Source organism: Symphodus melops, assembly GCF_947650265.1.
Source record: "Symphodus melops genome assembly, chromosome: 4".
Lineage (NCBI taxonomy): Eukaryota > Metazoa > Chordata > Actinopteri > Labriformes > Labridae > Symphodus > Symphodus melops.
The window spans coordinates 30,725,484-30,737,152 of record NC_136694.1 but is presented as its reverse complement, the minus strand read 5'-3'; the positions used below and the strand labels follow the sequence as shown (position 1 = coordinate 30,737,152).

General features: G+C 41.9%; 1 protein-coding gene across 2 annotated transcripts in view; it reads right to left on the bottom strand.

Moving 5' to 3' along the window:
* Positions 1 to 6,394: 6,394 nt before the first annotated feature.
* serinc3 (serine incorporator 3) overlaps positions 6,395 to 11,669 on the bottom strand; it is a 16,690-nt gene continuing 11,415 nt past the window's right edge. For both annotated transcript variants that reach the window (XM_079341660.1, XM_079341661.1), the window contains exons 9-10: positions 8,331 to 8,558; positions 6,395 to 6,913 (exon numbers count right to left, since the gene is read on the bottom strand). In XM_079341660.1, coding sequence (XP_079197786.1) covers positions 6,778 to 6,913; positions 8,331 to 8,558 — 364 coding nt within the window. In that variant the 3' untranslated portion in view covers positions 6,395 to 6,777. The remainder of the gene's footprint in view (positions 6,914 to 8,330; positions 8,559 to 11,669) is intronic.

The window sequence follows — 11,669 nt, the reverse complement described above, 5'->3', positions numbered from 1 at the left end:
AATAGACACACACACATACATACACACACACACACACATACACACCTGCTGTAATAGACACACACACACACACATACACCTGCTGTAATAGACACACACACACACACACACACACACACACACATACATACACACCTGCTGTAAGAGACACATACACACATACACACCTGCTGTAATAGACACACACACACACACTTACACACACATAGACACACACAAACACACACACTTACACACACACATACACACCTGCTGTAATAGACACACACAAACACACCTGCTGTAATAGACACACACACACATACACACACATACACACCTGCTGTAATAGACACACACAAACACACCTGCTGTAATAGACACACACACACATACACACACATACACACCTGCTGTAATAGACACACACAAACACACACACACATACACACCTGCTGTAATAGACACACACACACACACACCTGCTGTAATAGACACACACACACACACACACACACATACACACCTGCTGTAATAGACACACACACACACACACACATACACACCTGCTGTAATAGACACACACACACACACACACACACACACACACACACACACCTGCTTTAATAGACACACACACACACACACACACACACACACACACACCTGCTTTAATAGACACACACACACACACACACACATACACACCTGCTGTAATAGACACATGCTGGATCATATTTACATGTTTCAGCGTGTGTGTGTGTGTGTGTGTGTGTGTGTGTGTGTGTGTGTGTGTGTGTGTGTGTGTGTGCTGCAGTTGGACACTAGAGGGCAGCACCTGCCTCAGCTCAGAGAATGAACAGACAAAACCATGATTCTCTAAAAAATGTCCCCGTCTAGTTTGACTGTAATTAAAGCATAGAAAGAATTATCAATCAGTTCACTGTAAACTGTCTGAGCTCTACTGGTAAACTGTCTGAGCTCTACTGGTAAACTGTCTGAGCTCTACTGGTAAACTGTCTGAGCTTTACTGGTAAACTGAGCTCTACTGGTAAACTGTCTGAGCTCTACTGGTAAACTGTCTGAGCTCTACTGGTAAACTGTCTGAGCTCTACTGGTAAACTGTCTGAGCTCTACTGGTAAACTGTCTGAGCTCTACTGGTAAACTGTCTGAGCTCTACTGGTAAACTGTCTGAGCTCTACTGGTAAACTGTCTGAGCTCTACTGGTAAACTGTATGAGCTTTACTGGTAAACTGTCTGAGCTCTACTGGTAAACTGTCTGAGCTCTACTGGTAAACTGTCTGAGCTCTACTGGTAAACTGTCTGAGCTCTACTGGTAAACTGTCTGAGCTCTACTGGTAAACTGTCTGAGCTCTACTGGTAAACTGTATGAGCTCTACTGGTAAACTGTCTGAGCTCTACTGGTAAACTGTCTGAGCTCTACTGGTAAACTGTCTGAGCTCTACTGGTAAACCGTCTGAGCTCTACTGGTAAACTGTCTGAGCTTTACTGGTAAACTGTATGAGCTTTACTGGTAAACTGTCTGAGCTCTACTGGTAAACTGTCTGAGCTCTACTGGTAAACTGTCTGAGCTCTACTGGTAAACTGTATGAGCTTTACTGGTAAACTGAGCTCTACTGGTAAACTGTATGAGCTCTACTGGTAAACTGTAGGAGCTCTACTGGTAAACTGTATGAGCTTTACTGGTAAACTGAGCTCTACTGGTAAACTGTATGAGCTCTACTGGTAAACTGTCTGAGCTCTACTGGTAAACTGTCTGAGCTCTACTGGTAAACTGTCTGAGCTTTACTGGTAAACTGTATGAGCTCTACTGGTAAACTGTCTGAGCTCTACTGGTAAACTGTCTGAGCTCTACTGGTAAACTGTAGGAGCTCTACTGGTAAACTGTATGAGCTTTACTGGTAAACTGAGCTCTACTGGTAAACTGTATGAGCTCTACTGGTAAACTGTATGAGCTCTACTGGTAAACTGTCTGAGCTCTACTGGTAAACTGTATGAGCTCTACTGGTAAACTGTCTGAGCTCTACTGGTAAACTGTATGAGCTCTACTGGTAAACTGTCTGAGCTCTACTGGTAAACTGTCTGAGCTCTACTGGTAAACTGTATGAGCTTTACTGGTAAACTGTATTAGCTCTACTGGTAAACTGTATGAGCTCTACTGGTAAACTGTATGAGCTCTACTGGTAAACTGTCTGAGCTCTACTGGTAAACTGTCTGAGCTCTACTGGTAAACTGTATGAGCTTTACTGGTAAACTGAGCTCTACTGGTAAACTGTATGAGCTCTACTGGTAAACTGTATGAGCTCTACTGGTAAACTGTCTGAGCTCTACTGGTAAACTGTATGAGCTCTACTGGTAAACTGTATGAGCTCTACTGGTAAACTGTATGAGCTCTACTGGTAAACTGTCTGAGCTCTACTGGTAAACTGTATGAGCTCTACTGGTAAACTGTCTGAGCTCTACTGGTAAACTGTCTGAGCTCTACTGGTAAACTGTATGAGCTTTACTGGTAAACTGTCTGAGCTCTACTGGTAAACTGTCTGAGCTTTACTGGTAAACTGTCTGAGCTCTACTGGTAAACTGTCTGAGCTCTACTGGTAAACTGTCTGAGCTTTACTGGTAAACTGTCTGAGCTCTACTGGTAAACTGTATGAGCTCTACTGGTAAACTGTATGAGCTCTACTGGTAAACTGTCTGAGCTCTACTGGTAAACTGTATGAGCTCTACTGGTAAACTGTATGAGCTCTACTGGTAAACTGTCTGAGCTCTACTGGTAAACTGTATGAGCTCTACTGGTAAACTGTATGAGCTCTACTGGTAAACTGTCTGAGCTCTACTGGTAAACTGTATGAGCTCTACTGGTAAACTGTATGAGCTCTACTGGTAAACTGTATGAGCTCTACTGGTAAACTGTATGAGCTCTACTGGTAAACTGTCTGAGCTCTACTGGTAAACTGTATGAGCTCTACTGGTAAACTGTATGAGCTCTACTGGTAAACCGTCTGAGCTCTACTGGTAAACCGTCTGAGCTCTACTGGTAAACTGTATGAGCTTTACTGGTAAACTGTATGAGCTTTACTGGTAAACTGTCTGAGCTCTACTGGTAAACTGTATGAGCTCTACTGGTAAACTGTCTGAGCTCTACTGGTAAACTGTATGAGCTCTACTGGTAAACTGTATGAGCTCTACTGGTAAACTGTCTGAGCTCTACTGGTAAACTGTATGAGCTCTACTGGTAAACTGTCTGAGCTCTACTGGTAAACTGTATGAGCTCTACTGGTAAACTGTCTGAGCTTTACTGGTAAACTGTATGAGCTTTACTGGTAAACTGTATGAGCTTTACTGGTAAACTGTCTGAGCTCTACTGGTAAACTGTCTGAGCTTTACTGGTAAACTGTATGAGCTTTACTGGTAAACTGTATGAGCTCTACTGGTAAACTGTCTGAGCTCTACTGGTAAACTGTATGAGCTTTACTGGTAAACTGTATGAGCTCTACTGGTAAACTGTATGAGCTTTACTGGTAAACTGTCTGAGCTTTACTGGTAAACTGTATGAGCTTTACTGGTAAACTGTCTGAGCTCTACTGGTAAACTGTATGAGCTTTACTGGTAAACTGTATGAGCTTTACTGGTAAACTGTATGAGCCTTACTGGTAAACTGTATGTCCTTTACTGGTAAACTGTATGAGCTTTACTGGTAAACTGTATGAGCTTTACTGGTAAACTGTATGAGCTTTACTGGTAAACTGTATGTCCTCTACTGGTAAACTGTATGAGCTTTACTGGTAAACTGTATGTCCTCTACTGGTAAACTGTATGAGCTTTACTGGTAAACTGTATGTCCTCTACTGGTAAACTGTATGTCCTTTACTGGTAAACTGTATGAGCTTTACTGGTAAACTGTATGAGCTTTACTGGGAAACTGTATGTCCTTTACTGGTAAACTGTATGAGCTTTACTGGTAAACTGTATGAGCTTCACTGGTAAACTGTATGAGCTTTACTGGTAAACTGTCTGAGCTCTACTGGTAAACTGTATGAGCTTTAATGGTAAACTGTCTGAGCTCTACTGGTAAACTGTATGAGCTCTACTGGTAAACTGTATGAGCTTTACTGGTAAACTGTATGAGCTTTACTGGGAAACTGTATGTCCTTTACTGGTAAACTGTATGAGCTTTACTGGTAAACTGTATGAGCTTTACTGGTAAACTGTATGAGCTTTACTGGTAATGGAGTACGAGTATGAGCTGCAGCAGAGCAACAGCAGAGCATGTTGTAAGCTTAGCGTCTTAAACTGGAAGCCTAAGCTGCAGCCTCCTACTAAGTCTTTGAAGACTGAGGAGGACGAAGGTGATGCGGGCAATAAAGAGTTTGATGCTCCATGCGACTGGATCTCAAAACCTCAGCTTCAGAAGACTGTGGAGGACCAGATGAAGAGCTGGACCTGGATGCCCATGAGCCAGTCAAGTCCCAGAATTTAGAAGCTGAAGTCAGGCAGCAGATGGAGGACTCGTGTTCAGACTGTGTTTAAATGCTTAAATGTCCAATATGCAGAAAAACATTCAAGAGGAAGTACAACCTACAGAGACACGCCTCCTTTCACACAGCAGAGAAACCGTTTATCTGCTCCGAGTGCACCAAGATGTTCAGGCAGACGGAAAATCTGCGAAAACACAAGAGGGTACATAACCAAGAAACCAAACAGTTGCTCTGTGTGTGGGAAAACCTTCATCCCAGCAGGCGGCTCACAAAAGGCTCCACTCTGACGAGAAACCGTACGGATGCACATTGAGCAACATGAACTACAATGATAAGGCGACACCTGTCAGACATACGAGGGTGCAGACCAGAGAGACACTGTTTGACTGCTACGTTTGTGAGAATAAGTTCCTGTCACTGTCTCAACTTCAACAACACAAATGTTGTAGAGAGAGGAGCCTAAACAATGCAGAGTGAGAATCATTCAGACGTTTTCTCAGATCTGGACCTCTTCATGTCTCGAGCTGACAAAACGAGATAAATGAGATGAGATCTAGAGCAAACAGGGGTCTCGACCACATCCTGGACCAGGTGTTTGATCTCAGTTTTTTAAAGATCAGGATCAGATCAGGATCAGATCAGGGGGTTATTGTTTGAACCTGATTGGATGAGCTTCAGTGTTTCTTTTTCAGGCTCACAGTCGATGTTTTCTTCACCTCTGCTCAAACTGTAACTGCTCAGATTTGTGATCTGAAATAAACTTCACTTTGAGTCTATGGTGTGCTGTAGCTCTGCTCATGACCCACTGTCGCCACCTGGTGGACAATTATAATAGATCACCCTGCATGTTAGGGGGGGTCAGCATCAGAGGGTCTTTAAAAACAGGAGGAAACATGCAGCAGTCAGTCAAAGCAGTAAACTGCAAACATGAGGAAGGAAATAATGAACGGCTACATCATTAAAAAAAGACGACATGTTTCCACCACAGAGGTCTCCAAACAAACAAACAAACAAACAAACAAAGAATCTTTGAAATGTAAACAAACAAAAACATGAAACTTGTTTGACATTAAAATGAAATCAATTTTTTTTAATTGACACAAACAAGAACATGAAGTGAGTCCTGACAGGAAGTTCAAAACAGGAACCTGAAGTGTTGTCACGAAACTCCGCCCACATTACGTCTTCATACGTTCATATTGATTCTGCAATGGTGTAAAACCGATGATGACGTGTCCCCACTGTGTGTGTGTGCATGTCTGACTGTGTGTGTGTCTGACTGTGTGTGTGTGTGCATGTCTGACTGTGTGTGTGTCTGACTGTGTGTGTGTGCATGTCTGACTGTGTGTGTGTCTGACTGTGTGTGTGTGCATGTCTGACTGTGTGTGTCTGACTGTGTGTGTGTCTGACTGTGTGTGTGTGTGCATGTCTGACTGTGTGTGTGTCTGACTGTGTGTGTGTGCATGTCTGACTGTGTGTGTGTCTGACTGTGTGTGTGTGCATGTCTGACTGTGTGTGTGTCTGACTGTGTGTGTGTGTGCATGTCTGACTGTGTGCGTGTGTGTGCAGCTCCTGCTGTGTGTGTGTCTGACTGTGTGTGTGTGTGTGTTTGTGTTTATGTATGTATGTGATGTGGGCGGAGCTTAGTGACTTGTCATTGAAGTGAGCAGAAACATCATGAATTCATCAGAAATAAAATCTTAAATCATAAAAAGATTAACTTTGATATCAGATTCTGTTGACCTATAAATATTAAAGAAAACAAATATCCCACATCTGTGTGTGTGTGTGGAGCTCCTGCTGTGTGTGTGTGTGTGTGTGTGTGTGTGTGTGTGGAGGCGCTTCCATCTCTTGATGCTCCTTCAGTCTGAACGAGATTCACAGGTCCATAAAACTTTCTATCCTTCAAACGTTCTGCTTTGAGAATTTCAGACTTTCTGATTATTAGATTTTATTAAACGTGTTGTTTCCTGTGTCGTATGGAAAAGGATCTTTCAAGGTTAAAGTATCAGACAGGTCGGAATGACACCAAGGCATCATGGCTGCACTGATCAGGACCCCTCCACTTCTTCAGACCGAACCCTCACCCCCCCTCACCCCCCTCCCTCCCGATAATCTCTCTCCTCCTCCTCCAGGGATCAAAGGAAGCCCTGAGGACTTCCCCACATAGAAAACAACCAGAAGTTTACCAGCACTGAGTCTCTCCTGATATCACTGATGGACAAACGGGCAGATGGCGTCCTGCTGATGAGCTGGTCGATGCTGGTCAAACAGTAATAAGACAGAGGAGGAGCCCGATCAGCTGAAGTCTCTGTTGGTGAGGATCATGGGGGCCAGCAGGGTCCAGAGGTAGAGAGCCAGACACACCCAGCTGGAGGAGATCTTGACCCACACGGCGGACCACTTACTGCTGATGGTGTAGTCTGCGTCCGGGCTGAGAGGAACCAGGACAGAAACAGGAAACAGGTTAGAGACAGAGGGAAGAAGGGCGCCGGAGTCCCCCATGTGTTCCTGCAGGGGGCGCCGGAGTCCCCCGTGTGTCCCTGCAGGGGGCGCTGGAGTCCCCCATGTGTCCCTGCAGGGGGGCGCTAGAGTCCCCCATGTGTCCCTGTCTCAGCCTAACTTTGAGTCAAGCCGTTGATGCACCAGGAAGGAGACGTGTGAAGAAAAACTGATGAGCGTATGAAGGGGGGGGGGGGTTCAGACTGAATCCTGATCCTAAGGCTAGGCACACGCTGCCACATGCCAGTCTGTTTGTGAGCAGGTGGACCTCCTTCAGAGAGAACTGCTCCTCGACAGATTCCAAACATCACTCCGAACTAAGATCCAGACATGTGCAAGTCTCAACCTTCAAGTCTCAAGCAAGTCACAAGTCATGTCTTCGGATAGCCGCGTTTCCACATTAAAATCAGTGTGGACAGTCTGTCAGGTGTTAGCTTGTGATGGGGTTTAATCATACAAACAGTTATCAGTCTCCTGTCTCCTCTGTGACTGTCCTCCTGTCTCCTCTGTGACTGTCCTCCTGTCTCCTCTGTGACTGTCCTCCTGTCTCCTCTGTGACTGTCCTCCTGTCTCCTCTGTGACTGTCCTCATGTCTCCTTTGTGACTGTCCTCCTGTCTCCTCTGTGACTGTCCTCCTGTCTCTTCTGTGACTGTCCTCATGTCTCTTCTGTGATTGTCCTCCTGTCTCCTCTGTGACTGTCCTCCTGTCTCTTCTGTGACTGTCCTCCTGTCTCCTCTGTGACTGTCCTCCTGTCTCTTCTGTGACTGTCCTCCTGTCTCCTCTGTGACTGTCCTCCTGTCTCTTCTGCGCTGTCTTCAATGAATGCACTGCTTTGATATCTTTGTTGAAATTGTTCTTGCTCCAGTTGTGTGAGACATGTTTCTGTCTCTATGTCTCTGTCCCTTTTGTCTCGGTCTTCTGTTATCACTTGTAATGTAATTTATTGTATTTTTTTTTTTTTTTAATTTTGCTGATTGACAGCTGGCCGGGAACTACAGCTGGAAATGAGCCGCAAAGACTGAAGCTGCTCCTTTTATTGTAAAGAGAGGACAAAATAATAAACTAAAGTCATTTACTGTCATTCAAGCAAGTCTCAAGTCCTCAAATTTCAAGTCAAGTCATGTGACTTCAGTCACCCACCTCTGCTGAGATCACATCTCTTCTAAGCTTCACACGATACCAACATCTTAAACTTCCACACCCGGTTTTATCACGACAATCCAAAAAACTCAAGTGCTAACTTGAGTGACTTGTTTTTTTAAGTGGAGATAAAAGAGGTAGCGGTTGCTCCTTCACATATGTGACTGGCATTCATGTCTCGCAGGAGTGTGTAAAGTGAACGTCTCACCTGTACCAGTTGGTGAGCGTCATCATGATGTAGAGCGAGGCAAGGAACAGCATGAAGTGGAAGAAGGAGTACGAGTACTGCACCATATCCTGCTCATTGTCCTCCACCCGCTGAGGCCTCGTCAGGTCCTCCAACAGGTCAGTCCTGCTGCCGCCCTCCACCAAGATGCTCGAGTCTTTGGACGCCATGGTCAGCTTGTTCACCTGGCTGGTGCTGGACGAGCGGATACTGCAGGAAGTCACACACAGAGTCTATATTAATGCTTTGTTTAATCAACAGTCTGTGGGTGGATTTATGAAACAGATGCAGGTAAAGTAAACATAGAGTTCAGTTCAAGATTGTACAAAAAGAATCTCTCAGTACACAGAAGGGAAGTACGAAGCCCTAAAGGCTCAGGTACAAAAATTAATCTGTTTGAAAATCTGTGAACATGGTTTACGAAAACTTACATACGGTTTCCTAGGATGTGCACCGTTTTGTTTGTTAATCGAGGTTATGAGTTGTTGTGGATTAGTTAACAAACCGTGTGACTGGATATGTAAACTGTGCATTTGAATTACCCCCCAGGGACAAGTAAAGTTTTTTTTCTTCATTGAATTGAATTGTGTATGGTATGGATTTGTAAACTGTGTGTTTGGATTTGTAAACTATGTGTATGGATTTGTAAACTGTGCGTTTGGATTTGTAAACCATGTGTATGGATTTGTAAACTGTGCGTTTGGATTTGTAAACGATGCGTTTGGATTTGTAAACCATGTGTATGGATTTGTAAACTGTGTGTTTGGATTTGTAAAACATGTGTATGGATTTGTAAACCATGAGTATGGATTTGTAAACCATGTGTATGGATTTGTAAACCATGTGTTTGGATTTGTAAACCATGTGTATGGATTTGTAAACTGTGCGTTTGGATTTGTAAACAATACGTTTGGATTTGTAAACCATGTGTATGGATTTGTAAACTGTGTGTTTGGATTTGTAAAACATGTGTATGGATTTGTAAACCATGAGTATGGATTTGTAAACCATGTGTATGGATTTGTAAACCATGTGTTTGGATTTGTAAACCATGTGTATAGATTTGTAAACTGTGCGTTTGGATTTGTAAACCATGTGTATGGATTTGTAAACTGTGTGTTTGGATTTGTAAAACATGTGTATGGATTTGTAAACCATGAGTATGGATTTGTAAACCATGTGTATGGATTTGTAAACCATGTGTTTGGATTTGTAAACCATGTGTATGGATTTGTAAACTGTGCGTTTGGATTTGTAAACAATACGTTTGGATTTGTAAACCATGTGTATGGATTTGTAAACTGTGTGTTTGGATTTGTAAAACATGTGTATGGATTTGTAAACCATGAGTATGGATTTGTAAACCATGTGTTTGGATTTGTAAACCATGTGTATAGATTTGTAAACTGTGCGTTTGGATTTGTAAACTATGAGTATGGATTTGTAAACTGTGCATTTGGATTTTTAAACTGTGCGTTTGGATTTGTAAACCATGTGTATGGATTTGTAAACTGTGCGTTTGGATTTGTAAACCATGTGTATGGATTTGTAAACTGTGCGTTTGGATTTGTAAACGATGCGTTTGGATTTGTAAACCATGTGTATGGATTTGTAAACCATGTGTATGGATTTGTAAACTATGTGTATGGATTTGTAAACAATGTGTATGGATTTGTAAACTGTGTGTTTGGATTTGTAAACCGTGTGTATGGATTTGTAAACAATGTGTATGGATTTGTAAACTGTGTGTTTGGATTTGTAAACCGTGTGTTTGGATTTGTAAACCGTGTGTTTGGATTTGTAAACCATGTGTTTGGATTTGTAAACCGTGTGTATGGATTTGTAAACCGTGTGTTTGGATTTGTAAACCGTGTGTTTGGATTTGTAAACCATGTGTTTGGATTTGTAAACCCTGTGTATGGATTTGTAAACCATGTGTATGGATTTGTAAACCATGAGTATGGATTTGTAAACCATGTGTTTGGATTTGTAAACCATGTGTATGGATTTGTAAACTGTGCGTTTGGATTTGTAAACAATACGTTTGGATTTGTAAACCATGTGTATGGATTTGTAAACTGTGTGTTTGGATTTGTAAAACATGTGTATGGATTTGTAAACCATGAGTATGGATTTGTAAACCATGTGTATGGATTTGTAAACCATGTGTTTGGATTTGTAAACCATGTGTATAGATTTGTAAACTGTGCGTTTGGATTTGTAAACTATGAGTATGGATTTGTAAACTGTGCATTTGGATTTTTAAACTGTGCGTTTGGATTTGTAAACCATGTGTATGGATTTGTAAACTGTGCGTTTGGATTTGTAAACCATGTGTATGGATTTGTAAACTGTGCGTTTGGATTTGTAAACGATGCGTTTGGATTTGTAAACCATGTGTATGGATTTGTAAACCATGTGTATGGATTTGTAAACTATGTGTATGGATTTGTAAACAATGTGTATGGATTTGTAAACTGTGTGTTTGGATTTGTAAACCGTGTGTATGGATTTGTAAACAATGTGTATGGATTTGTAAACTGTGTGTTTGGATTTGTAAACCGTGTGTTTGGATTTGTAAACCGTGTGTTTGGATTTGTAAACCATGTGTTTGGATTTGTAAACCGTGTGTATGGATTTGTAAACCGTGTGTTTGGATTTGTAAACCGTGTGTTTGGATTTGTAAACCATGTGTTTGGATTTGTAAACCCTGTGTATGGATTTGTAAACCATGTGTATGGATTTGTAAACCATGAGTATGGATTTGTAAACCGTGTGTATGGATTTGTAAACCGTGTGTTTGGATTTGTAAACCGTGTGTTTGGATTTGTAAACCATGTGTATGGATTTGTAAAACATGTGTATGGATTTGTAAACCATGTGTATAGATTTGTAAACTGTGCGTTTGGATTTTTAAACCATATGTATGGATTTGTAAACCATGTGTATGGATTTGTAAACTGTGCGTTTGGATTTTTAAACCATATGTATGGATTTGTAAACCATGTGTATAGATTTGTAAACCATGTGTATGGATTTGTAAACCATGTGTATGGATTTGTAAACCATGTGTTTGGATTTGTAAACCATATGTATGGATTTGTAAACCATGTGTATAGATTTGTAAACTGTGTGTTTGGATTTGTAAACCATGTGTACAGATTTGTAAACCATGTGTACAGATTTGTAAACCATGTGTATGGATTTGTAAACCATGTGTATGGATTTGTAAACCATGTGTATGGATTTGTAAACCATGTGTACAGATTTGTAAACCATGTGTACGGATTTGTAAACCATGTGTTTGGATTTGTTAACCAC